General features: G+C 60.1%; 1 protein-coding gene across 4 annotated transcripts; it reads left to right on the top strand.

Moving 5' to 3' along the window:
* The first annotated feature begins 529 nt into the window (after nt 1-529).
* E2F2 (E2F transcription factor 2) lies at nt 530-26972 on the top strand. Of its 4 annotated transcripts, none has more exons than XM_075908984.1 (7): nt 530-1884; nt 15675-15783; nt 16656-16875; nt 17990-18148; nt 19006-19120; nt 19573-19732; nt 22545-26972. In XM_075908984.1, exons 1-7 carry the CDS (start codon nt 1591-1593, stop codon nt 22757-22759), a joined length of 1272 nt encoding a protein of 423 aa, XP_075765099.1. In that variant the 5' UTR covers nt 530-1590; the 3' UTR covers nt 22760-26972. The 4 variants fall into 4 exon arrangements, with proteins under 4 accessions (XP_075765099.1, XP_075765102.1, XP_075765100.1 ...); XM_075908987.1 differs by having other exon boundaries at nt 531-1884; nt 15678-15783; nt 19576-19732; XM_075908985.1 differs by having other exon boundaries at nt 531-1884; nt 15678-15783.

Genomic DNA, 26972 nt, shown 5'->3' with positions numbered 1-26972 from the left:
GGGTGTAAGCCTACAAGCAAGACAGTCCCTGCCCCCAAAAGTCTCAAAAGGGCACATTGGCCTAGAAGGGCTGGTACTAGGCCCACCATGAAAGGTTTTCCCTCATATCCTGGCTTCGCAGCTTGTTTCAATGGCTCTCAACGCCCCCACTCTCCAAACTGCCCCTGCACCTCTGCATTTGCCTGGGAGATCAGGGGCCATGGGCAATGCTGCCACGGCCATTATGAAGCCCGGCTACTGCCTTGCTTTCTCTGGCTGGCTGGCTGCAGCCTCGGAGCTTTGTTGCAAGCACAGCACATCCCAGCGGGGTGCAGGCACTGAGCAGCCTTTGCATGACCCTCCCCCCGCCCCTAGCCTGACAGCTGGTCAGAGCCCAGCTCGCGCGGCAGAAGTTCCCTGGTTCTGTTTGCAGGGACACGCCCCTTCCCGCTGCTGCCACGCCCGAGGGGGCGGGGCGAGGCCAGGGAGCGTGCGCCTGGCGCTGCCCCTTTAAGAGCGGACCCCGCCCGCCCTCCGGCTCCGCGCGTCTTTCCTCGCCCAATGTATCGAATTCGGGGGGCGGGGCCCGGCTCGCGTCGCACTGGCCAATCAGGGCGCAGCCTTTTCCGCGGGAGATCCGAATTTCGCGGCACGTAGTTTGGCGCTTAAAAAAAAAAAAAAAAAAAAAAAAAAAAAAGAGCGAGCGGGTGCCGGAGCCGCGGGAGAAAGGGAAAGAGAAAGAGCCGGCGCCGCTCTGCAGCCATCGCCCCCTCGCCAATCCGGAGCCATCCCGGCCCGGCCCGCTCTGCCCGCCGCAGCGAGCCGCGCCACCTCTGCAAGGGGGGAGCAGCTCCCTGAAAGCCCGTGGCAGGGCCTCGCCCGGATCCCGAGCCCAGGCTGGCGGCGCAGCTCCCCCGGCGCGATGCTGCTCAGAGCCCCCGCCCGGCGGCTCTAAGGAGAAGGAGCAGAGATTTGGGGGGGTCGTTGCTATTTCCTTTTTCATCGTCTGGATGCAACAGGCCTGGGCGGCAGCGGGCTGATCTGCACGCTCGGAGCTGGAGGTCACCCGCCCTGGCAATAACCTGCACGTTAACAAAGCTCCAGCCCGCTGGGGCTTGGCTCACTTCGCTGGCGTTTTAGCGCTGCAGAGCCCCGCGCCCCTGAAGACAAAAAACCCGTAACTTTTAATTGCGTGGGCTTTCAGAAGCCAGCCAGCTGCCGGTGCTGGCCGCTCGGTGGAGGGATCTTCCAGGAAGAAGGGCTGGGGTGGGGGGCTTGCTTTCTGAATGAGGAGAAAGAGCCGAAACCGTCCTTTTTGTTCAGGGGCTGGCTTAGTGACTTCGCCCCTCGCCCCCAATGCATTGTAGCAAACAGCCCAGCTGGATTTTCTTTTGCAAGACAGCCTCAGACTGGACATTCCGGGGGGATTCCCTGCTGCTGCGTGCCAGGCAGTGTTTTAAATGGCTAAGCAATGCTAAGAGCAGCCTCAGGCCCCTCTGCCGAGCCTCCATGTCTCCACTGCAGCCTGGTTTTTAAGCACCCCCCTTAAAGCTGTGCAGCGCTTCTGCCCTCTCTTCCCTGCCAGCTGGGCTTCTCGGAAAGGACTTTGCAATGCTGAGAGTACCTAAGGGTGTGTCTTCGGCCCCAGAAAGGGGGAGCTGCTCCATTGCCTGCCTTCCCCAGCAGCAGCAGCAAAAGAAAATCATGCCTGTGATGAGCTCCGCAGACTTGGTGACTTCCAGCCTCAGCAGCCCTCAGATGCACTCCATCCCAGCCAGCTACTTCATGCAGGTGTACCCTCAGACTGTGGCTGCTGCCCCTCCACCCAGGGGCAGCTGCCTCTACGCCACCCCTCATGGACCTGAAATCAAAGCCATCCGATCTGCCTCTGCAGGAAGGCTGCCGGTAAAGTGTCTGACCCCTGGTCACCCCTGTGCTTTCCCCTGTCTGTCTGCCCTTTTCAAACCTGCCGTGTGTCGGGTCCGGTGTCACTTGTATGTAGCCTAGGCCGAGCCCAGTTGACATGTGTGAGCCAAACATGCCTTTCTGGCAAGGCACCCTGCTGCCCCTGAGGTGGGTGACAATATTGAAACCGACCACTTCAGTGCATTGAGACCTGGCATGTCTTTTACATGTAAAATGCCTTATAAATGTTAATGGCTTGATAAGTCTCAGCACGGTGGCTTATGTATTTCTCAACTTCCCTTTGACTCCAGTTTACCGCACAAAAAAAAGCTGCTGTCCCCTTCCTCTTTTCTGCTCATGCAAGTAACTATCCCTGCCCATCAGAACCTCCAGCCCTGAGATCCCAGGCCATAGAAAATCTCTTGCATTAAGGAAATGAGCCCTGTTCCCTAGGCTCTCACCCCAGATCAGCCCTGGCCTAAGTGTCTTTCCATTGACTTCAGTGGGGGCGGGAGGGTTAGCTCACTTCAGGGTAGGCCTCTCATTGTGCAGCTGGCCGTGGAGCCCTGTACTGAACTGCACTAAATTGAAGAGGGTGCAGGGTGGCAGGTTGTGAGCCAGGGGTTGTAGTGGGGTGAAATCAGTAACAGGGTGTAACTTGATGGGCACAGGGGGAGACTGAATATAGATAGGATTCTATACTAAGAGCAGGGATGGCATGACACATAAGATCTTAGGAAATCTCCACTAGCAAGGATTTGGACATCAGTTGTACAAAGAAGACATGTAGAGGGAGAAATGGCAGTTTGCTATTGCTCTGCTGCCGAGGGTCAAAATCCATTTGAAGGGCAAATCCACCGTTAGTTGCTAGAGTTCTTCACCTCTAGATCTTCAAATGCTTTGTAGGAATGTGGGGGGGGGGGGGAGGAGGAGGAAGGAAATATTACTATACCCATTTCACAGAGGGAAAAACTGAGACACACCGAGGCGATGTGACTTGCTTAAAGTTGCACGGACAGCAAAGCTGGGAATAGTACATTCATTAAAGACCTCACTTGCCACCATGGGGATCTATAAATAAGACCTAGAGAATCGGGCTATTTTTTCCTCCTGGGATGGGAGGATGTGGGGGAAGAAAGTTTGCTTTTTGGAAGCATGTGATATTGGCCTCTGTCAGAGCAGCCCTATGTGGACAGTGGTCTGATGCACTATGGCCTGTGGGACTTTAAAGAGCTGGTGTCCCCCCTGAGGAGCAGCCAGCTCATTCTCTGCTGATCACACTGTGAACCAGAAATTGGGACAGCTCCAGAGCTGTCATTACTCAGGGCCTGCACCTAGAGGTGCTGAGTGTCTTTGGCCCAGGCTGAGCTGGGAAGAGTCACCTGTGTTGAGTGGCTGTGGAATCCAGGCCCTCTGGCCCTGCCGGTTTATCATTCACTTCCTCTGGGTGCTGCGGTTGCCAGGCTCTGAAAGCAGAGCTCAGCCGCTGGGTAGGTCAGGCAGTTGTAACCAGCTTTGCCTCCCCTTCTGCAGGCCTCTGCTGAGTGTCTGTGGAAGGCCTCTGCCAGCAGAGCTAATTGGCAGACAGAGCCTGTGTGTCCCTCCCCCCCGCAGGCCTGGGAGCGATTCCTTCTCTAGCTGCCTGTCTCAGTTCTCCCACAGGCTGGGGAGAATCCCGGGCCGCTGATGCTTCCTGACAGGTGTGGGCTTTGCTCCCAGCCTGCAAGTGAGTCTGTTTCCTTTCTCTGCTCGGCCCAGAACACTGCTGCTCTGCTGGGGCGTTGGGTGCTGATCCGGCTTGGGTCTACTCTGCGCAGCTGCCCAGCCCCCCACCCCCTGCCTGCAGGCCCCAGAGGGCTCTGGTACCACCTGTCTCCTCTTCAGTGCTTGCGTCTGGCTGGGTTGAAATTCTAACCACAGAGCTTTATGAAGTGAATCCCCGGGTGCAGCGAGAGCCAGGCTGCTGAAACCCATTCCTGGCTGAAGGCAGGGTGTAGCTTTTGCAGAGGCGGTTTGACAGCCACCCACTAAAGGCCTGATCCTGCAACCTATCTGTGGGGTCAGTAGAGGCCTTTGCAGGTGCATGCATGACCCTAAAGGACAAATTTCCCTTCTCGAAGCACCCACTTTGCTCATCTGAGGTTTTAAAAGCTCTTTACCAGCTCCCAGTGTTGAAGACCCACAATAGTCATGTAAGACCTGGGCTGTTATCTCTCTTTGATAGGTGGGCCGGAGCCCACGCGGAGGGTAAGTGACTTTGCCTAGGTCATGTTGTAACTCAGGGGTAGAGGTGGGAAGCAACCCCTGAAGGCTGTCTGGCTGCTCTGACCAGTGAACAACACTGCCTCTTGTTAAAGCAGGCTGGGAGCACATTGCAACATCACATGATGCCCCTGGCTAATCAGCCATATTAGGTGCCTTGCAGGGGGGTGTCACAGTGATGTGAGCGAAAGATCAAGCCCTGTAATGGTAAGTAAGATTCAGTGCAAAAGCCCTAAATCACCTGTCACCTGGCTCCCCATCCTCTGGACTGCGGCCGCGGGCAGCCTCCTAAGGAGTCCTTGATCTGGCGCTGCGGGTGGGGCTGGCTTTCGAATGATTAATACAGAGGCAGCAAGGCGGGGGAATGTGAATAGTCGACTAGTCAGCTACTCCCTTACATCCCTATGCCATGTGCCCCATACTTCCATGCGTGTGGCTGTGCTGCCTGCACACTCCATCCTGCTCTCGCGTGGGGCTGCTAGCGTCATCCTTGCTACAAGGTCCCCTTCTGCAAGGCCGGGCTGGGGGAGAGCCTCTCACGGGGGGACTGGAATTGGGCCTCCTGGGTTCTAGGCCCAGCTTTGCAGACCGTGCATCTTCAGACAAGTCACATCTCCTCCCTGGGCCACCTCGCCTGCCTTGCTCCCCGGTTCTGGGGCAATCCTGGGTGGGATTTCCACATGCGTGTTCACCATGGTTCCAGCCAGACCTGACGGGGACGTGCAGGGCAGCCAGCACGTGGCTTTGTCTCCTGGTGGCAGTTCAGCAGCAGGAGGAGGAAGGCTGGTCGGATGGGTAAGATGCTGGCCTGGCAACCTGCCTTCAGTCCCCTGCTCTGCTCTGGGTGATACAGGGGAGGGCAGCACGTCACGCTGGGCGATCAAGGACACACGTGGACTAAGCTTGTGCACTACAGTGTATCTGCAGCCGTGCAAGCAGCTCGCGGCATGAGCCTGCAGGCACTAGGCCAGGAGTGGGCAAAAGGGCCCCTGCGGGCCGGATCCGGCCTGCCAAGCGGGTTGATCCTGCCCATGGAGGCCCTGCTGCTCCCCCCGTCCCCAGGCCAGTTAGGGCCTGGGGGCGGGGGGGGGGGGGCGAAGCTTCTGCCCATCCTGCCAGGAGCATGGAGCACTTTGAAGCATTGCATGCTCCTTGCAGGGTGGGAGGAGACATCACGCGCTCCCCAAGCCTGATTGGTCTGGGGGTGGGAGGAGCGTGCAAAGTTTCCTCCGCCCTTCCCCCTCCCGCCCTGCCATATGCTCGGGCAGGGTGGGGGCAGGGCAAAGGAAGCTTCGCGTAGCTCCCCCGCCCCCGTGCCCTGATTGGTCTGGGGGCGAGGGGGTGCGCGAAGCCTCCGCCCACCCTGCAAGGAGAGCATAGCGTGTGGCACTTCACAGCGCCGTGCACTCCTCGTAGGACAGGTGGAGGCTTCGCACGCTGGGGGTGGAGGAGCATGCAAAGCCTGGGTGCCTTGTGGGAAGGGGGGACAAAGGGGCTCCCCCACCCCCAGACGAATCATGGTCTGGGGGTGGGGAAGCCCAGGAGCATCCTGGCCACCCCTTCTAGTTTAGGCCCCGCCCCCTCTGGTTTAGGCCCCGCCCCTTCCGGGCGGTCCGGGACCACTTCAAAAATTTTTGAAGTGGCCCCTGGCCAAGAGTTATTGCCCACCCCTGCCCTAGGCACTTGCTCAGAGCAGCTCCCCCTTCCTGCTGCTACACTGTTCTTAGCACAGTAGCTTGATCAGAGCTAGCACAAGTATTTCTTCTGGAGCTGGGCATCCCAGCCCCAGCTTGCAGTGTAGACACTTCTCTCTCTGCCTCAGCCATGCGTGTGCAGTAGGAGGTGGGGGAGAGCATGTGGTGTAGGACTCCTCCTGTGCCATTCGGCCTTGGCACTGAAATACTGGCCCTCCAGGATGGAGTGCAGCAAGCGGCTTCCGAGGTTTTAGGCTCAGTTGCATGTAAGGGGCAACAAGCTGGGTAGTGTCCTCGGGAACCGAGTTCGATTCCTGTTCAGCCCACAGACTCTTAAGAATGTCGGGGTGTAGTTGGAACAAATACGTCTGAGCTTCTGCGAGTGCGTTTCAGGCTTTTTTGGCCTCGTTTCCGGCGTCCTTCCAGTCCCATGTGTGTGCACGATGGGATTCTGGCAGGTTTGGAAGCATTGGGAGCTCTTTACAGCAACCTTAAAGGAATTAAAATGTAACTTGACTCTTCTCAGTGGCTCCCTGAATCTAGTGACTTGTCCCAGGCTGATTCAGAAGTCGGGGAGTGCAGAGTCCATAAAAACTGTTTGGATTTGAACTTGAAATGCTGACCAACTCTTTTCTGTGTGCAAAGGGCATTGTAAGGGGTGTGTGGGGTGGCTGGTAGGAACACAGCCCTACAGGTTTCCTGCTAAAGGTGGATTGTGCTTTCTCCAGTTGGCCAAGGGATTGGAACTAGGGATGTAATCGCGTAGTCGACTTACCAATAAGCAAAAGCTTATAGGTTAATGCTATAGACCAGTGTTTCTCAACCTTTTTATAAAGTACCCCTTTTTTAAAAAAAATGTAAGTACCCCCAGGATCTACAGTTTTCAGACTCACAATTTTTTTCTACCATTGCACACATTTGTTCAAACGACTTAATCGTAGCCAGGCGGGTGATGCCATTTTTTTTGGTGTAAAAAGTACAAAAATAATAAAGCGCTTAAAACAAAAATGTACTTTGCTCCAAATTTCAGTTGTTGACATGCCACCTCCCCCAGACGTCTCTCGAGTACCCCAAGGGTATTCGTACTACTGGTTGAGAAACACCGCTCTAGACTACATGCATTTTCTCCCCCCCTGCTCCCCCGGTAAGTTTTTTAGCAGGCTGGACAGCAGCCTGGTTCAGTCCTGGCTTGCACTGGGTCCAGGACCTACCCCGCGCTGGGTCCAGGACCTACCCCTGCTGCGGCTCTGCATTTAAAGTGTATTAGGAGGCAGCCCAGCCCAGTCCTGGCCCACGCCGTGTCTGGAGCTCAGCCCTGCTCCTGGACAGGGTCTGCAGCCACCCAGAGTTGCTACCTCTGTATCCGAGGCAGCAGCACAGGGTGATAGGCAGCCAGTCCGCGAGGGGAGCTGGTTTTTAAACTGGCCCCTCTCGTGGACCAGCTCCCGCCTGGCACCTCGCGCTACTGCTTTTGAGACAGGCAGCAGCGCGAAGTGGCAGGAGGCTCCTTGGGGGTGAGGCTGGAGCACACTGGCTGCTGGCCCCACTCCCGGGTCTATTGAATAGTCGTATAACCGATAAGAATTCATGAAATGATCGACTATTCAATTAACTGATATTTAACATCCCTACTTGGAACCTGACCTGTTTAAATGCCTCACCCGTAAATACCTGTGAGGCAGGTAATCTGTGTCTAAGTATTCCGTCCCCCATCTGAAGTGCTTCTCGGTTGCTTTCTGGGTCTTGTAATGGGGGGTTGCTAAGGGGTAATGCAGAAGGCTTGCAAATAAATCACAGGTGGTTTGAGGATTCCTGAGTATTATTCCTTCCTTTGTGAGCTGGGCATATCTCTCTGGCTAGTCCTTTGGTTTCCCATCTTTAAAATGCAGCGTTTGTAAGATGCTTTGAGCTCTTTTAGGTGCTGGAGATGGGCAGTTGTGCAGAGATGGAGTCTCTTGGCCATATCTCCAGCTTTGCTGAGCTCCGTGCATTGCAAACGGCCGCTTCTGTTTGTCAGTCTGCCAAGTTGGGCCAGTGTGTGTGTCACTCGGCCACTGGAGGTGCTCATGGCCATGACCCATAAGCTGAATTGGGGGGTGGGGGAAAGCGGCTTTCTCCTCACTGGCTTTACTTCCACAGCTGAAAATGTTAGTGTCCCTTTGGGGACTCTGGGTGGGTTGGTACAGCCCTGCAGAGTGAGTACTCTCTGGCACAGTGTGTCTCAAGGCTTGTATGTCATCGGATGTACAAGGAGATGCTACACGCAGCATGGGGCCGACCTGTGGAACTCGCTGCCTCAGGAAGCCTTGAGCTCAAGTATTGTAGCAGGAGCTGTAGGGTGGTTGGCAAGTCCTGTGAGCAGGAATCCTACAGCTGTGCAGGCCCCCAGGAGAAACAAAATGCAGTCTCATTCTTCAGGATGTAAATTGATGGCTGGTGGGGTCCTCCCCACTCATGCTACAGCAGGACACAAACATGCATGGGCGGGGGGGGGGGAGGGGAATCCTGTCCTGCATGGTGGGGTCTGTGGCTGGTGCAGTCAGGAGAACAGGGGTCTGATCTAGCTGTGCAAACTCGATCTTTGTAAAGTCAAGATCAAAGGGCAAGGGGAGAAAGCTTTGACTTTGCCTCCACTTGGCTCCCAGAAAGGGGAAAGCCAGCCCAGGGCTCTCCTCCTTCCCTTCCCCCTGCCTTGGCATGGGGCATGGGCATAGTTGCTGTGGCTGCTGCCTTGGCCTCCTTTAATCTGCTAGTTTGATGGAGGAGGGGAACCCCCGTCTGTCCAGGCCTGGCCCCTGGATCCAGACTCAGCGCAGGGCATGGCAGGGGGTTGCTGACTGTGCCGTGGGGCTGGGGGCATCTGCGGGGAAGGAATGTGGCTGCTCAGCTGGGAAGATTTTCCCTCTCCTTGCATGGTGGAGAATTTTGGGCCCATCCCTTGGGCTTGAGCCGTGGTTTGCCCCTGGACGGGGCAGGGAGCGTGAGGCGCCCAGCCCTGGCTGTGCTGGGGTGAGCAGTGCAGGGCTCTGCTCCAGGAGAGGCTCCGGCTGTTCCCTTCCAGGATGTCTGTGACTCATGGGCAGGGTGGGGCCAGGTGGCTGTGTGTTCACTGAGGAGCCCTGGGGAATGAGGGGGGGATGGAAAATCCCTACCTAGCCCGGACTTGTCACCTGACCCTCTTCAGGGTGGGGCTGCCACCAATTGGGTCCTGGGCTAGAATTCTGGGCCACCGTTCACGGCAGCCTGAAGCCCTCTCCCTGCCAGGACAGAGCAGCGCCTTCCAGTCACTCCTGACGGCTGGTCGGTTGCAGCCCCCTGGAGCAGGGCCTGGGAGAGAGCTCGTCTGTGGGCCCGAAGCACCCGTGGGAGTGGGGGCCAGCGGGGAGGGAGGTTCCTGGCACCTGTCAGTCCAGCAGCCAAGCTGATCTACCCCCAGAGCATCAGCTGTGCCCCACCCACAAAAGGCAGAGCCTACCTTGTCTGGGCAGAGCCCTCCTGTGCCTAGCCTCTGGGGGCCAACGCAGTGCATAGCCCAGGCCAAACCAGAATCCTGGCAGCCTGTGAAGCTGCACCTGACAACAGCCAGGGCCTCAGCCTCCAGGGCTGCCTCGCTGGGGTGGTTTCCCCGTGCTCCGTTCTTGGCAGCCCCGCTGCTCTCCTGCTCCTGCCTCTTGGGTCAGCACTAGATCCCTGTCAGCGCTGCTGCTGTCTGTCCCGCCGAGTCCGCTCTGGTGCGCTGCCTCCTTCCCTTCCAGCCCTTGCTCCCTGCAGGGAGCGCTCAGGATCTGACCTAGGGATGTTCAATTACATTTAATCGACTAGTCGATAAGAGGGGAAACTGCGGAGCCAGCTCCGGGAGCTAACCCCGCTGTGGCTCTGCCTTTTAAATGCATTAGGAGCCAGCAGGCTCTTCATTCATTTAAAAGGCTGAAGCGCAGCAGGGAGGGGAAGGCGGGACCCGGCACGAGCCAGGTCAGCTGATTCCCAGCTCGCGCATGGTCCCCCCTCCGTTGCGCTTCTGCTTTTTAAATGCACTAAGAGCCTGCCAGCTGTTAATACATTTCAAAAGCAGAGGCGCAGCGTCTGGGACAGGAATCAGCTGATTCCTGGCTCGTGCCCGGTCCCCCACTATACTTCTGCCTTCCCTGTCCCCCCCACACAGACAGTGCTGGGGGGGACCTTCTTTTAAGCCAGCTCTCCCAGTCAGCACCAGCTCCTGCTCCCCTCCTCCCCTTGCTGCCTCTGACAGTCATCAAGGGGGGGAAGCGACTAGTCCAGTCGCTACTCGACTGTCTAATAAGCTTATGCTTATTGGATAGTTGACTAGTCGCTTCCATCCCAAATCTGACCCCACCTCTTACCTATGGCCTATGGCCTGCCAGTGCTGCTGATCCCTCCCGGACTGGCAGGCGACCTCCTGCATTTCCAGGAGCTGGAGGGTTTGGAAGAGGCAAACCCGTCTTCCCTGGCTCCTGCCGCCTGGGTGCGCTGCCAGCGTTCCCTCCCGCTGCGTGCAGAGGGTGTGTGCTGGGGCGCTCCGGGCTGTGAGACGCTGTGATAACCCAGATGCCGAGTTCCCACGCCCTGCAGTGCGAGGGTGTGGGGTGAGGGCAGGCCTCGGAGCTGCCCGAACGGGCCGGGCGCAGTGCTGCTGACACTCGGCACCCCCAGAAATAAAGGGCAGAGGCACGGGGCTGCGGTGGGAGCAGAAGCTGCCTGGATGGGTGTTTTCCCCAGTTCCTAACTTCCCCTTGCTTCTGGGGGCAGGGTTGGGCATAGGTGCAGCAGGAAGCCTGGCAGGCTCCCGTCCTGGGAGTTTTCTTCTAGCTGCTGCCTGCCGGGCTGAGACCTTCCCTCGGTCAGTTACGGGGGGCTCTGCAGCTTCTAGTGCTGCCCCCCCAGTGCTTAGCCCCGGGCGGGTGGGGGTGAAAGGGAATCTGGCCAGGAGCAGCTGGGCTGAGAGGAGGTGGAAGCCTGCACCCTCCTATGCTAGTGTCTCTTCAGAACAGTGTGGTCTAGAGTGCGACCTGGCTCTTTTCCCCAGCTCTGCCACTGGCTTGCTGGGGAACCTTGGGCAAGTCACATTGCCATCCCTTGCCTCAGTTTACCCATCAGTAAAATGGGGCCCGTGATGCTGCCCTGCAAGTGCTTGGAGAGCTACAGAAGAGCCAGGGATTATTATTTGTTATTAATTGCCCCTCAGCTGAAATACACGGCTGGGGAGAGGTGTCCTCTCGTGCCCCCCCAGATTCCCGTGGCTGGGAAGTCAAGCTGCTGAGCAGTAGGGTCCAGGGGCTGCAGGGAGGCTGGAGTCCCTCAGTGGGGCTCTTGGCTTTTCTCAGCTTCCCCCGTCATGTTTGACCCCTCCAGTGTCCACCCTGCTGCTGGTGCCTGACCCGTGTCCTGCAGCCCCAGCCTAGCTGCTCCACCCACTCCCCCATGGGCTCTGCAGGAGGATGAACTTGGCCCTGTGGCTGGGCTGGCCAGCCGTTTTGTGGCTAATCTGCCCCAGTTGAGGGGGGGAGAGACTGGGCCAGGCCAACACCTGGCATGAGACCCACCCTGGGCTCCCCTTTGTCCTTTCCTGCCATCTCCACAACCGCCGGGGCCTCGCGCATCCCTCCATTACCGCCTGTTCGGCCTGGGCAGGGCGGGGGATGGCTCTGGCCCCCCAGCACAAGGGGTGGCATGGAGGGTGTCTCCCCACCCCCACTGAACGAGAGGCACTCTGCTCCCAGCCCTGCCCTATATGTGGCACAGCAGGGCCTGCAAATCCGCCTCCTCTCCCATTCCCTGCCGCTCAGAAAGCAGCTCGGTGCCCTGCACGCTCGTGCTCAGCATAGCCGGGGGGCGCGCTTGACCAGTTAATGAGTGAAGCACCAGCCTGCCCCCAACATCCTGTCTCCCTACAAGTGGTGCAGCGGCACAGGGGGCCGGTGGGCTGCTGAGTCCCGGCCCGCCTTGCACCGTCACAGCCACCTGTTGCTGGCCCTCCCCAGCTAATTTGGGGCCAACAGATGCCCTGTGGGCAAAGGGGAGGAGGGAGCCAAACAGACCCCTGCTCCCCCACATGCACACACACTCTGCTGTCTCTGGGCCCAAACGGCAGCAGATGTGCTTGTGGTATTTATCCCTTTGGCAGGTGTTTCCCATGTGCTTGGGTTTAACCATTCGGCAGCCAGGGGACTTCTGGGGGTAGAGCTCAGCTGTGTGGGAGGCGGGGTGGGCGGGAGACTGTGGAACCTCCGCCCACAGGACCCAAGGACGGTCCCTGACTTCTCGGCCGTCCCCTCCCGCTGCCACACCCGATCCTTTGACCTGCCTTCTCTGAAAGACAGTCGTGCTGTTCTGCAGTAACTGCGCCCTCCCCTCCAAACGGCCAGCCCTGGGCTCTCCCCCGGGAGGGGAGGAATCGCCCGTGACAGCTGCTAGTTGCATGGCTGGGGGGTGCTGGGATCCTCCAGCCACGAGAGCCCTTCAGGGGTGGGTGTAGAGCAGCCTGGCCCGAGAGCAGCTCCTGCAGGAAAGAGGGGCCAGGCGTTCCCCAGGGAGGGGAGCCCTCCTCCCCTGGCTTTCTGATCAGCTGCTCCAATGCTCCCGTGGTGTGGTTCTGTTAACAGTCTAATCACCGTGTCTGGGAACTGGGACCTTCCCCAGCGGTTTTTCCCCTCCTGTGGGCTCCGTCCAGCAGACTTCATGGGACTGTCCTCCCTCTGGTCATTGGTTTCCTCCCCTTGTCTGGAGCCGGCCCCCTGCATGGGCCCTTCACACCATCTTGCTCCTGCTGGTTCAGAAGCCTTCTCTTCCACAGCTCCTGCCCTGTGGAGCAGCATCCCCACGCCAGAAAATCTCTCTCTAGTGCTGCTTAAGGTTCAGAAAAGGGCAACAAAAATGATGAGGGATTTGGAACAGGTCCCTTACAAAGAGAGATTAAAAAGACTTGGACTTTTCAGTTTAGAAAAGAGGAGACTAAGGCGGGCATAGGGTAGAGGTCTATAAAATCATGGCTGAGGTAGAAAAAGTGAATAAGGAAAAGTTATTTACTTATTCCCACAATATAAGAACTAGAGGGCACCAAAGGAAACTAATAGGCAGCAGGTTTAAAACAAATAAAAGGAAGTTCATCACATAGCGCATTGTCAACCTGTGGAACTCCTTGCCTGAGGGGAGGGTGTGAAGGCCAGGACTAAAACAGGGTTCAAAAAAGAGCTAGATTAATTCTTGGAGGTTAGGTCCATCAGTGGCTAGTAGCCACTGTTTGTCTGGAAATGGGTGACCAGAGAGGGATCGGGTGAGGATTCCCTGTTGTGTTCCCTCCCTCTGGGGCATCTGGCATTGGCCACTGTGGGCAGACAGGATCCTGAGCTAAATGGACTGTTGGTCTGACCCAGCGTGGCTGTTCTTACGTTAACTCCCCTCTTCCTCAGCATCCTGCCGAGCTGGGCCAAACCTTCAGCATCCCGCAGCTCGGCTCCTGGTTCCCTGATCGGAACTTGTCCCTGGCTATTTTTATTACTGATCCCAAACTTGGCAAACAAGGGTCCGTGCCACTCTGATGAGGTGAAGACGTTTGGCTGCGAGCTGCTTTCGGCACGATCCCACCCCAGCCCAGCCCAGACACCCACCCGTGAACCTACGCCCGTTGCGGTCCAGCTCCAAGCCCTGCTCTCTGGGTCTGTCTCCAGCTGGCGCTCCCTGTAGAGTTGTGGGGTGGGCGGAAAGATGCACAGCGTATGGAAGAACCTGCTCTGGGGGTTTGCTCAAAGCACAGAGCTAGGGTGGCACCGGTTGCAGGTGTGTGTGAGGGCTAAGAGACGGGGGAGGGAGGAGTGTGCGTTTTGGGGGGTGATGGGCAGAGGATGGGGGGGGGTGTTTCTCCGTCTCTTGCTTCGTGCACTTCCCTGGGCCGTGCTTGGCTTTTGCAAAGAAGCGGGGCTGGTGTGTGGTTCCAGATATGACTGAGCAGAGCTGGGGTGGTATCAGGCAAGGCGTTCTGCGCCCGGTGCTAGGTGGGCCCTCCCCCATCCCTACCAGGCCCACGAGACACAGCAGGGCCTGGAGGCTCGTGGATGGTGACCCTGCCTCTGAGAGAAGGTCCCAAGGACCAGGGGCGCGGATGGAGTCGCTGAGCGCTCGTTTCTGAGCGCCGCGTGTGTTTGAAGCACCCCGCCGGGCCAGCCAAGGGAGAGGGGTGCTAATGCTGCCGGTGGCGTTGATCTCCCCGTACCCGGGCACGTGCTAGCCCGGCCTCTGCTTTCCCTGGGTGCTGACTGCCAGCCACTCTGGGCATCGGGGAGGGGAGCTCTGCTCTGCCTTGGCGCAGTGCCCGGCCGTCCGGCTCCAAGGGTCTGCAGCCTGCCTGCCGGAGCCGGTGCCAAAAGGGAAGCACTTGAGGGAATGGCAGGCAGCTCCGGGGCCAGCCTCCGGTGCCGCTCAGGAAGTGGGCAGGAAGCGATGTAGCAGCTGCTGGGAGCCAGCTGCCCGGCCTTGCCACGTGCCGCTTCCCCTCGCAGCCTGCGGGGGGTCGCTCGGCCCTTGCGTTGGGCAATTGGAAGGGGTCAGGGTGGCCCCTCTTCCCGGGGTGCCTGAGCTCCTTGTGGTGCAAGGCTCTGCCCCCAGCTGAAGCCTTCTGCCCCCACCCAGAGCCGTGCGGCAGCCGGTTCCCAGAATCCGCTGTCGTAACCGGACGCGTCTCACGCAAGCGCTTTCCTGTGCCTGGGCGCTGATAGCGCCTCGGTGCCAGGGAAAGGCGCAGCGCCGTGGCCGGGCTCAGATCCGCGCCCGCGGTCCCTCGGGCCTGGCAGCGTCCCAGGGCGGGGAGGCGAGAGCCAGAGACTCTCCGTTCTCTGCCGGCAGCGGGGCCCCTCGTCATGGCGGCTCAGTGACATGGATGCCTGGGCTCCAACGTGTGGGCCTGGGGCCCGGCGGGGAAGGCTCCACCGGCCGTGGAGCAGCCGTCTGTGGTAACTCCCTGGGGGGGCCCCGAGGGCTGCGGGTCCTGGGTTTGTAGCAGGGTCTTGCTCCTCACCAGCCTCAGAGCTGGGTCCTGGCTCCTGCGGGGAGGTGGGGCGGGTTGTAGCTGGTTCCCCCGGCCCAGCCCGTGCAGAGCCGGAGGTTGCTTACTGCTGAGATAGGAGGGCATTAAAATACAGTTGGGGCTCCTGTTCAGGGCTGGAAGGGCCTGTGCTAATCAGCGCTCTCTGTGGGTGTGGGGGGAGGTGCCGGGCCCCCTTCCAAGGCGCGCCTGCTTCCGCGCTAGCAGCTGGCTGCGTGGCCCTACGGTCCGGCCTCAAAGGCAGCCCCAGCTCCCTGTTCTCCGTGCACCGGTGCCAAGGACCTGGCAGGGTCAGGGCCCGATTGCTCCTTCTGTGCCCCCTGCAGAGAGGCTGGTGGGAGGGGGATGGGAGCTGCAAGGACTTGACCCAGGGAGGAAACGGATCCCGGGGATTTGAGCCCCTGGGTGCAGCCAGGACAGGCCTGCTCCGGGCTGTGGTTTGCAAGGGCTGCGGCTTCCACCTGTGCGGAGCCAGGGCAGCTGCTCCACATGCTAGAGGCTGACGCGGGGGCTGGGCACGAGCTCTGGTTATGGTTTCATTATTTGCCTGGCAAAAGGGCCAGCCAAGATCGGGGCCTCCTGGTGCTAGGTGCTGTACAAAGGCTCCCTGCCCCAGAGAGCTCAGTGGTGGACTGCGAGGCCGCAAGAGACCAGCGTGATCCAAGGGCAATCGATCCGCGGTGGCCTCTATAGGGCACATGGCTCGTGGATGTCCCCAGACCCAGGCCCGAGTTGCTCGGGGGGGCTCCCGTCTAACCGGAATTCTCGCTCTTGCCCAGCAGGCCAAACGGAAGCTGGATCTGGAGGGGACCGGCCAGCCGGGCCTCCCGGAGTTCCGGACGCCCAAGGGGAAGGGCAGGATGGTCACTCGAATCCCCAGCCCCAGAAGTAAGTGGAGCTGGGCTGATGGGAGGGAGGGGGATGTGGGCGTGGCTGGGCTCCCGTGCAAAGGGCTTCCCGGCCGTTCTGTCTGGAGCACCGGGTGTGGCCAGGATTACGGGAGCGCAAATCGGGGGTGTTAAATGTAGAACGAACAAATCGGATAGTTGCTGGGATTTCCATCAACTGTTCGATTAGTCGATAAGGGCGCCCCCTGCCGGGCTCTTGCTGCAGTTCAAGAGAGGAAGGAAGCCCCGTGGGGCTGGCGGGAAACTCCCCTGCGGCGCCTCAGCCTTTGAAATGCCCAAGAGTCCTGCCGGGGCTCCTGTACGCAGAATCGCAGCGGAAGTGGCGCGAGTGGAGACGGCTTCAGTCCCCGCCCGCGCCGTTTCCCGCTGCGCCTCTGCCTCCCCGGTCCCCCGTGGAGACGGTGCTGCGGGGGCTTTTAAGCCGGCTTCCCCCCAGCACCAGGTCCTGCTCCACTCCCCATCTCCCCCCCCTCTCTGATAGAAGCAGCAAGGGGGAGGCAGCGACGAGTCGCTCACTAGTCGACTGGCCAAGAGGCTTATGCTTAGCGGATAGTCGACTAGTCGCTTTCAGCCCTAGCACCGGGAACCGCCTGCGTGGGCTGTCCGGGGCCTCGAGCCCTGGGCCCCCGGCACTGAAAGCAGGAGCCTCTGCTGCTTGGGCCCAAGTGGGGGACCCTTCTGCGCTAGGCTGCTGAAACCGGCACTGGCCACACCTGTGGCAGCCTCTGCGTGTGTGTGGGCGGGGGGGGGGGGGGGGGCCCTGTGTGCCGCTAGCCAGCAGCTGTGCGGTTCTCCGGGCACCGCTGTGACGTGAGCCACCCTGACTTGCCTCCTCTCTCCCCGCCACGAAAGCCCCCAAGTCGCCCGGGGAGAAGACGCGCTACGACACCTCCCTGGGGCTGCTGACGAAGAAGTTCATCCACCTGCTGAGCGAGTCGGAGGACGGGGTGCTGGACCTGAACCGGGCGGCCGAGGTGCTGGAGGTGCAGAAGCGCCGGATCTACGACATCACCAACGTGCTGGAGGGGATCCAGCTCATCCGGAAGAAATCCAAGAACAACATCCAGTGGATGTAAGGAGGAGACGGGGGGGTGGAGAGCCAGTGGCTGGGGCTGGGACCATCCGCTCTCAAGGGCTTTGTGCGCGTCTAGGGCTGGAGTGACCTGCCCTGTGTCTGTTCTGGGGGCTTGCAGGGATCTGAGTCTTGGGCAGCCCCCCGTGCTGGCCTGGGGACAGAGTTAGGATCCAGGGTCTCACAGGGTCACAGCTTGGCTAGTTTCTAACGTGCTTTGGCCAGTGAGCATGGCTGGAAAGAGCCCCCATTAGACCGGAGTTTGGACGGAGTGCCTAGGTGAGACCGAACACATCAGAGCCATGTTGGAAGAGCAGAGACACGACCCCATTCGAGCTTCTGGCTAAACCGTAGTGACTTCATCAGCCCTGCTCCCGCCCCAGCATGGCTCAGGCCGTAGGACACGTGCTTTTGGTCCTCTTCCCCCACTTACCTACCGCAGGGGAGAATACAGTGAATAGTTGTGATTTTACATGCTTCGTAAGTTAACCTGTGGAACTCCCTACCGCAAGATCACCCTGAGGTCGGGAGCCAAGGTAAGTAGGAGAGGATACAAACCCTGATGCAAGCAAAGCCCGGGCTACCTGGGGTTCGGAGATGCTTTCCCTATGGCAGGCTCCTCTGTCATTGTCCACTTGCTCTGCTGCGTCTGTTGCTGGCTGTCGTCAGAAACGTGTACGGGGTCTGAGCCAGCAGCGATGCCCTGACCCTTGCCTGGCTGGCAGTGAGCAGGGGACTTGTGCCAGGCTCTTTTACGAGGGAGTGAATACAATGGAGGCAGCTGTTGCCAACTCTAGTTTGCAGAGACCGGCCCGAGCTCCTCAGCATGGCTCTGTCTTTGGGCCATGTCAGGATTTTAGAGCCACGCCGTCGAGGGGCCCGGCTTTCAGGCCGCTCTCTAGCCCGGCTTGTTTCCTGTCACAGAGCCATTCAGCGGCAAGAGTTTACGATGCTACTTTGCAGCGCGCTTGGAGCTGCACGTCTAGCGAACGTGACACTCGCCCTCCAAGGGGACCTTGCGCTGTCCCTGCTGAGGGACCCCTCCCCCAGCCTCCCCCTCCCAGCTGCACTGCTTTCCACTGATCCTCAGAGCTGGCGCTGCTTCTCTCCTCAGGGGCACAGGGATTTTCGAGGACACCTCTGTGACGGTGAAGCAGCAGTCCCTGCGCCAGGAGCTGGCCGAGTTGGCCAAGACCGAGCGGAAGGTGGATGAGCTCATCCAAGACTGCACCCTCCAGCTAAAGCACCTGACGGAGGACGAGACTAACCAGAGATATCCTTCACGGGGGGCTGAGGGTCCCGGGGCAGGGGAGGAGGGGTAGCGGGCGGCAGCGGCAGGAGCAAAGCCAGTCTGAAAATGACGGTTGGAGGGATATTGGGTCTGAGGGAGGATCTGGAGTGAGGGCTGAGCAGCCTGGAGGGAGGAGCCCAGGAGCAGCCCTGCCCAGACAAGAGACTTGGTTGATAAAGCCACACCCGGCCCAGGGCGGGGTTTGACTCAGCAGCAGGTGAGTTCTGTTTCAGAGCCGTCTTGGGAAAGTGCCCGGTGGGGTTCGCCTTCCTGCCTGAGCACACTTTGCCTTGGGTTTGGTCTCCCCTCCTCTGCCAGCCAGCTCCATGGCCTGGGTGAAAAAGCTTTGCCTCCAGCATCTGCCTTATCCCAGGGCCTTTCTGGCACCCGTGGTGGGAACGGAGCAAATGTGGAGATGGCCCCGTCGCATCCTCGCAGGACCAGGGCTCTGGGGTCCGTTCAGGAACAAACAGGGAGCCTGTGCCGCTCCTGCAGCCCTGGCCGACGGGCTGCCCCAGCCTGTGAGCTCCGGCCGGGCTGTTCGGCCCTGTTTACCGTAAGGACTTGCTGCTGCGGGGTTGTGGGGGGAGAGAGCTGGCTAATGGGATGCCGCGGGGCGAGGCTGTAGTCCCGTGTCCCCCTCAGGATGGAAGAAGAGGCTTGTAGTCTGTGCCTGGCAGCGCAGATGCCTTCGTGGGCAGGGTTGGGACCCTGTCTGGATTTGGGGGGTGGGCGGGCGGGCCCAGCGCGTTGGATCTGCAGAGAACCGACTCTCCCGTCCTTTGTGGGCTGAGAAGATTCAGTCTGTGGCCGGCGTTTCCTGAACTCGCCCCTCCCACGTTAGCCTACGTCACCTACCAGGACATCCGCGCCATCGGCAACTTCCAGGAGCAGACGGTGATCGCGGTCAAGGCCCCCCCAGAAACCAAGCTGGAGGTGCCGGACTTCAGTGAGGTGAGGGGGCCGGAGGAGGGCTCTGCTGGATTGGGCGCAGGGAAACCTGCCCTCCTGGCCAGCAGTGGAGACCTCAGCTGTGCTCTGTATCCCATTGGGTAGGCCTCGAGGAGAGACGGAAGAGCCACTATCCCCATTTCACAGACGGGGAAACCGAGGCCCAGAGCAATGACGCCCCGGCTCAGCTACCTCTTAGCCCTGGTGCCCAGGGGGACTCCAAGTGGCTGCATTGCAGGGAGGGGACTAGGGCCAGCTGGGAGCTCTGTTTCCCTGCATTTATCTGCTTCTCACCCATCCCCCTTGAGGACAAGGCCCTGCTGAGTGAGGCTTCCCCACTGAGCTGTCTCCGCAGCTGGGGAGCCCGTGTCCCAGGCTTGGCTGCCAGCTCTGTGCAGCGGGACAAGGGGGGATCCCGCTGGCCGAGGCTCCCGCTGACCCGGCTCCTCTCCCAGCAGGAGAACGTGCAGCTCCACCTGAAGAGCACCAACGGCCCCATCGAGGTGTACCTGTGCCCCGAGGAGATCCTGGACGACAGCCCGGCCAAGGAGAGCAGCTTCCTCACGCCCTCCCTCCAGGACAGCAGCGATGGCACCGACCCCTCTCCAGGCAAAGGTAAGGGGGGTCTCTGGCCAGGCCTGGCCTGGTCTCCCCTCCCATCCCCCGTGCTCTGGGGTTTAACTTTCCCCTTCGTGGCGGCTGCTAAGTGCTTACCTGCCCCCACCTCTGGCTCCAAGCCAAGGGCCCAGCCCTCTCAGCCTCCAGGCGGGCTAATTGCCAAGCGGCCTTTGGTGAGGCCCAGCTGCCCATATGGCTTCCTGGAACCCCGCCCGCCCTTTGGCAGCCTGGCAGACCAGGAGAGAGGCATTAGCAAGGCAGGGCGGAGGAGGGGGGACCAGGGCCAGCATAGCAGGAGGGAGGGGGGCTGTGGGTTGGATGCGGGACCCAGGCAGAGCCGTGTGTGGGGTGGGACCCCAGAGCTGGGCTAGCAAGGGGGCTGCGGGTTGATATGGGAGGCACGGGCAGAGCCGTGTGTGGGGAGGGACCCCAGGGCGGGGCTAGCAGGGGGGCTGCGGGTTGGTCTGGGGGCCCAGGCAGAGCAGTGTGTGGGGAGGGACCCCAGGGCGGGGATAGCAGGGGGGCTGCGGGTTGGTCTGGGGGCACGGGCAGAGCAGTGTGTGGGGAGGGACCCCAGGGCGGGGATAGCAGGGGGGCTGTGGGTTGGGCAGGGGCACGGGCAGAGCAGTGTGTGGGGAGGGACCCCAGGGCAGAGATAGCAGGGGGGCTGTGGGTTGGTCTGGGGGCACGGGCAGAGCAGGGTGTGGGGAGGGACCCCAGGGCGGGGACAGCAGGGGGGCTGCGGGTTGGTCTGGGGGGCTGGGCAGAGCAGTGTGTGGGGAGGGACCCCAGGGCAGAGATAGCAGGGGGGCTGTGGGTTGGTCGGGGGCACGGGCAGAGCAGTGTGTGGGGAGGGACCCCAGGGCGGGGCTAGCAGGGGGGCTGTGGGTTGGTCGGGGGCACGGGCAGAGCAGTGTGTGGGGAGGGACCCCAGGGCAGAGATAGCAGGGGGGCTGTGGGTTGGTCGGGGGCACGGGCAGAGCAGTGTGTGGGGAGGGACCCCAGGGCGGGGATTGCAGGGGGGCTGTGGGTTGGGCAGAGCAGTGTGTGGGGAGGGACCCCAGGGCGGGGATAGCAGGGGGCTGTGGGTTGGGCAGGGGCACGGGCAGAGCAGTGTGTGGGGAGGGACCCCAGGGCAGAGATAGCAGGGGGGCTGTGGGTTGGTCGGGGGCACGGGCAGAGCAGTGTGTGGGGAGGGACCCCAGGGCGGGGATTGCAGGGGGGCTGTGGGTTGGGCAGGGGCACGGGCAGAGCAGTGTGTGGGGAGGGACCCCAGGGCGGGGATAGCAGGGGGGCTGTGGGTTGGGCAGGGGCACGGGCAGAGCAGTGTGTGGGGAGGGACCCCAGGGCGGGGATAGCAGGGGGGCTGTGGGTTGGGCAGGGGCACGGGCAGAGCAGTGTGTGGGGAGGGACCCCAGGGCGGGGCCAGCAGGGGGGCTGTGGGTTGGGCAGGGGCACGGGCAGAGCAGTGTGTGGGGAGGGACCCCAGGGCGGGGACAGCAGGGGGGCTGGGCGTAGGTTGGTCGGGGGCACGGGCAGAGCAGTGTGTGGGGAGGGACCCCAGGGCGGGGACAGCAGGGGGGCTGTGGGTTGGGCAGGGGCACGGGCAGAGCAGCGTGTGGGGAGGGACCCCAGGGCGGGGACAGCAGGGGGGCTGGGCGTAGGTTGGTCGGGGGCACGGGCAGAGCAGTGTGTGGGGAGGGACCCCAGGGCGGGGACAGCAGGGGGGCTGGGCGTAGGTTGGTCGGGGGCACGGGCAGAGCAGTGTGTGGGGAGGGACCCCAGGGCGGGGCTAGCAGGGGGGCTGTGGGTTGGGCAGGGGCACGGGCAGAGCAGTGTGTGGGGAGGGACCCCAGGGCGGGGACAGCAGGGGGGCTGGGCGTAGGTTGGTCGGGGGCACGGGCAGAGCAGCGTGTGGGGAGGGACCCCAGGGCGGGGCTAGCAGGGGGGCTGTGGGTTGGTCGGGGGCACGGGCAGAGCAGTGTGTGGGGAGGGACCCCAGGGCAGAGATAGCAGGGGGGCTGCGGGTTGGTCTGGGGGCCCAGGCAGAGCAGCGTGTGGGGAGGGACCCCAGGGCGGGGATAGCAGGGGGGCTGTAGGTTGGGCAGGGGCACGGGCAGAGCAGCGTGTGGGGAGGGACCCCAGGGCGGGGCTAGCAGGGGGGCTGTGGGTTGGTCGGGGGCACGGGCAGAGCAGCGTGTGGGGAGGGACCCCAGGGCGGGGATAGCAGGGGGGCTGTGGGTTGGTCGGGGGCACGGGCAGAGCAGTGTGTGGGGAGGGACCCCAGGGCGGGGCTAGCAGGGGGGCTGTGGGTTGGTCGGGGGCACGGGCAGAGCAGCGTGTGGGGAGGGACCCCAGGGCGGGGATAGCAGGGGGGCTGTGGGTTGGTCGGGGGCACGGGCAGAGCAGTGTGTGGGGAGGGACCCCAGGGCGGGGCTAGCAGGGGGGCTGTAGGTTGGGCAGGGGCACAGGCAGAGCAGCGTGGGGCGGGACCTCTGAGCTGGGCCAGCAGGGGGGCTGCGGGTTGGGTGAGGGGCACGGACAGAGCAGTGTGTGGGGAGGGACCCCAGGGCAGGGCTAGCAGGGGGGCTGCAGGTTGGGCGAGGGGCCCAGGCAGAGCTGTGTGGGGTGGGGACGGCAGGGCTGGAGCCGCGGGAGACGCTAGGCAGCGGGAGGCTAGCGGTGAGGGTCCTGCCTGCGCTCCCAGGCTCCCCTTGCGCGTCCGGCGAGCGGGGCTGGTGGGGCGCCTGGCCCGTGGGGCTCCGCCGGGCTCCCCCCGAGCTCTCCTGTCCCTCTCCGCTCTCCCCAGCCGCGCCCCTGATGGAGGTGGAGGACGGGCTCCTGGACGTGCCCCATCACCTGCTGCAGCAGACGGAGGACCAGCTGCCCTACGGTGACCCCGCCCCCTTCGTCAGCTTCTCCCCGCCCCTCGACCAGGACGACTACCTGTGGGGGCTGGAAGGGGGCGAGGGCGTGAGCGACCTCTTCGAGGCCTACGACCTTGGCGACCTGCTGAAGAACTGAGCCGGCGAGGGGCCCCCTCTCCCTCCCCGCCATGGTGCTAACGTCTTTGCTGGAGGCCTGGGTTTTGACTTGAAGTGGGGACTCCTACTCCCGCCCCGTCGTCCTCCCCGCCCCATTGAACCAGGGGCTGGAGACCTCCTGTGGGGCGGGGCTTCCTTCCACTTCTCCCCTCCTCCAGGGGGTCCCCACGGCTCTTTGCCTGCTCTCCGGTGCTGCTCGGCCCAGCACAGACTGGGCGTAGCCATCAGTGCAATGCGAGACCCCAGATGGCCACCCGGGGAGGTGTCCCCAAAGAGCCTGCCAGAGGAAAGGTGCCTCGGCTGGCTTCTCTCTCCCCTCCCCCCCACCATCCAGGGGTGCTGGGCCCGGGCAAGGAGACCCCGGGAGACCAGGGCTCTGGAGAGCGAATCTTCCCGTCCCGCTCCCACCCCTCGGAGACAACCCTTCTGCTGCGTGTGGGGCGCTCTGGCCTGCCAGGGGACTTGTGTGGCCAGGCAAGAGGGTCCCGCTCCCCAAAATCGTGGTGGGCTGCTGGGGAATGAAGAAACCCTGGAGCTCCTGCAGCTGCTGGGGGGCGGGAGGGATCTGTGCCGGCAGCATAGCTGCGGGACACTTGTGTTTCGCTCTGGATCTGACCCATGTGGGTCTTCCCTCCTGTTCCCGGAGTTACAGGGTCTGAGCCAGCCCAGTGCCAAGGGAAACCTGGGTTGTACCTGTGCCCGTCAGGTGGCTTTTGATGTGAAGCAGTCGGCTGGGAGTCCCTGCGAAGGTCTGGGGCCTCTAGTGACACTTCCCAGCGGCCTGCTCTGATGTCCTGTCATGAAACTTGAAACAAGGCGAGTCGGGGATGGGCTGAGCTAGGGACATGCCTGGCCAGTCGCTGGAGCCACCTGCGACTGGGGAGATTCCAGCTGTACCTCCCCCGGTATACACGTCTACACGCCTCCCTCCCCTTCGACTGACCCTAGGCCCCGCCCTCGCACCACCGTCTCCCTGAAGTACCTGCTGCCTTGTCCTCCAGGGGTCACTTTGATCTGCTCCCTTGAGACTGGTGCCAAACAGCCGGCTCTGCTGCAGGCTGCTGGGTGGACCCCAGGCATCTAGTCAAGGAGTCCAGGGTGACCCCAGATTCTTCTCAGTTGGACCAGCCCTTCTCCGAATTCTTGGTTAGGTTAGTGACAGGTCCCTCTCTGAGTGGGAGGAGCCCTCTCTAGTAAGAAGGGAGGGTTCCCCCAAATGCCACAAACTGGGCTGGGTCCTTTAGGAGAGCAAGTGCCCCCCCCATGGTAGATTTTTGGGAGCAGAGTGGATTCAATCTGGGATGGCCATGCTAGCGTACGGGGAGGGGATCTGTATCCCAGTGGCATGTGTCCTTGCCTTGTGAAAACCAGGCCGTTTGCTCTCACTCTGCCTCCTGTGATGCAGGACTGTTACCTGCTTCCATGACGTGCTTTGGGCTCCTTTGAGGGGCCAGGTCTTAGCAATGAGTTCTGGACCATCGGCCCCTTCAAGGGGATGGAGCCAAGGGCTTATGTCACCCTGCTGGCTGCTGTTTTCTGATTGGCTAACGCATGATATTCACCGAGCCAATCAGAGACCAGTCATCTGCGCCCCATGTAGCATCCTCATTTTCAGATGCAATTTAAACTTAAATCTGCTAGTCAGGCACTGGGTGCACAAATCGTCGAACATGAATGAATATTTACGCAGCTAATCGTGGCTTGATTTTTTGTTTGTTTGAGATGCGAAGCACCTGCTGCTCCCTCTTCAAAGTGAAAATCAAGCCACTATTTGGTGCCTAAAAAATACAGATTTGGGTGTCAAACTTTAGCTACTGGAGTTCAGACATTTTGATCTAAACTTTCTTTTATTTTTACTCCTTGCCAGATGTTGAAAATCTTACTAGGTGCTGATCTTTATTTTTAGGGGCCTAAACGCCTTTGAAAATGGGGCCTGTATTTAACTCTTGGCTCCACCTCCTAGCCCCAGATTCCATTGTCAGTAGCTTTTGCAAAAAGCCAGAGGAAAAGGGGAAATAGTGTTTTATTTCCATCTGTCCAAAATTCGCCCCGCCCTGCCTGAATGGCTGATTTAGAGTTCCAGTTTTCCAATATTTGCAGAACAGCTGCTGGTTGGTGGGTAGGGGATTTTGTCATGTGATGGCCCATTAAAAATTCTGTCTTACAAGTGGAAAACAAGCCTGCGTTCTTAACCCTTTCCTGAATGCCACTGCCTGGGGAGAGGGCTAGCCTTTGCCTGCAGTGGATGCTGGTTGGGTAGAATCCCATTCGCATCTGGCCCTAGGAGAGCCATGTGGGCCAAAGTGTCCCCCGAAATGAACATGAAACACTTTTGTTGGCTTTTAATCCAGCATAGGGATTTAATGCTGCCCAGATGCTATGGGGATGGGTGGCACCTTCCACATAAACTGCAATAGCAAAGTCCCTAATGGGCCCCATGGAGTCCCTCACTGTTCTCCCTGGGGGTGTGTGTGTGAAAACTCTGCTTGGGGGTAGGTTTGGGGACTTGCTTTTTGTCAATCTGCCCCCTTGCGTATGTGTTTGGAGAGGTCCTCGGGGTCTTCCCCAGTCAGAGAGGCTCTCCAGCCAAGACCCACGCCACCCCCCTGTCCTGGGGGGCTCTATGGGTGTCACTGGAGGGCTGAGCTGTCATGCATGGAGTGGGGGCTTGGGTGGGCTGCATCGATGCCAATGGAAGCTGGTAGTAGCTGTCCTGTTTAGAGGAGGAATTTGTAGGCAGTGCAGCTGAATTGGGGGCAATTCCAGGGTAGCAAGGTCCTTCGTTAGCCGCTTTGATGCACAGGGGAGGCTAGAATCCAGCTTCCCCTTCACAGCAGTGCTGGGAGTGGGGCTAATAGGAGTGAAGCGTGGTCAGCTCTGACCTGGGTCACAAGATGTGTAGATTAAAAGTTACAGGGGTGATGGAAATTGGATCAAGCCAGTGACCCGCTTCCAAAACTCTAGACAAAGCAAGCTGTGTGTTAGCATGAGCAAAGTGGGCAGAGTTAAGGGTAGACTGAGTTAGCCAACACCAGCTAGAAACCAGAATGCTAACGCCTAGTCTAGACAAAGCCAAATTTCGGAAACAAGACTGGTCAGGTCTATGCTAAGCACTTCTGCTAGCCCAAGTTGCGTGGGGGTGGGTTTGCCCTCTGCTTGGCATAGCGGTGCCACTAGAAACCTCGAGTGTGGAAGCAGCTAGACTAGCAAAGTTTTGTTTTGTTTGTTTCACTCAGGGCATGGCGGCTGGGGCGGTTTCACGATCCCAATGCCTTGCACAGCTTTGCCAGTGTAGCCAGGTCCACGTTGTGCTCGGATGGTTTGCTGTCCCTCCGTGGAGCATTCTTCATGACGACATGCCCACGAGCAAATATGATACGTGAGGAGGGGGTTCATTTTCACAGCAGGGCTGCCCGTTGAAATGGACCTGACAGGGCTGTGTTCATACCAATTTTGAAAATAAGCTTTTTTGAAACAATGGTATTTTGTTTTTCTTGTGTTTTTAAAGTGTGAACCTGAACTTGCTTTGTACATAACCCTGAGGTGTCTGTGTGCTGAGACCGGCGTATTGCCCCTTGTGAATGCCTGCCTTCTATAGAGCTAAACATTGACTCAGTGGTTTGGGATCCTGTCTGTTGTGAAACATTCCAGGTGCTGCCTTGATCTGGCTTTACAGGCAAGGCTTTTAACTGGGGATGAGTCTTAATATCTCAGATCTGTACTTTGCAGCTCCGTTTTGTTGTGTGTTTAAACAGAGCATGCTCAAAGAGCTTGTCTACACGGGGGATCTATTCTGGAGTAAGCTAGGGTCTGAATTTAAAGCACTAGAGCTGTTGTGGGGTAGCTCCTCCAGTGAGTTGCCCCACCTAGACAAGGCCTAAGAGAAGTACCTGAAAGGCTGTCTTGAATCTTCCACTTCTCTTGGGAATTGCATATGAAACCCTTCCTCTGTCCGGCCAGGGTGTGTCTCCCGCTTGTCTCAGCCTTGTAAGATTGTACAGAAGGATTGCACTGTATTTATAAAGGGAGCCAACTTTTTACACTTTTTTAAAGTGAGTGTATTTAAATCATTCCTGGGATGGTTCTCAAGTCCAGCTTGGCATTGTTGTGGGTGTGAATGCGTTTGATTTTTGTAAACTTACGGCACTTGAAGGTTTGTGAGCAAAAATAAATGAATCCTTTTTTTTTTTGGA

The sequence above is a fragment of the Pelodiscus sinensis genome, chromosome 25 (assembly GCF_049634645.1).
Source record: "Pelodiscus sinensis isolate JC-2024 chromosome 25, ASM4963464v1, whole genome shotgun sequence".
In the NCBI taxonomy this organism is placed as follows: Eukaryota; Metazoa; Chordata; order Testudines; family Trionychidae; genus Pelodiscus; species Pelodiscus sinensis.
Note: the sequence above shows the minus strand (reverse complement) of the source record. Positions and strands in the feature narration are given on the sequence as shown.

Excerpts from the sequence above, each read along its gene's own strand:
- E2F2 (XM_075908984.1), top strand. The coding sequence starts at position 1,591 with ATGCTGAGAGTACCTAAGGGTGTGTCTTCGGCCCCAGAAAGGGGGAGC. Across the intron at positions 1,885-15,674 it reads CCTCTGCAGGAAGGCTGCCG|CAGGCCAAACGGAAGCTGGA; the intron begins GTAAAGTGTCTG and ends GCTCTTGCCCAG. Across the intron at positions 18,149-19,005 it reads GAGGACGAGACTAACCAGAG|GTTAGCCTACGTCACCTACC; the intron begins ATATCCTTCACG and ends CGCCCCTCCCAC.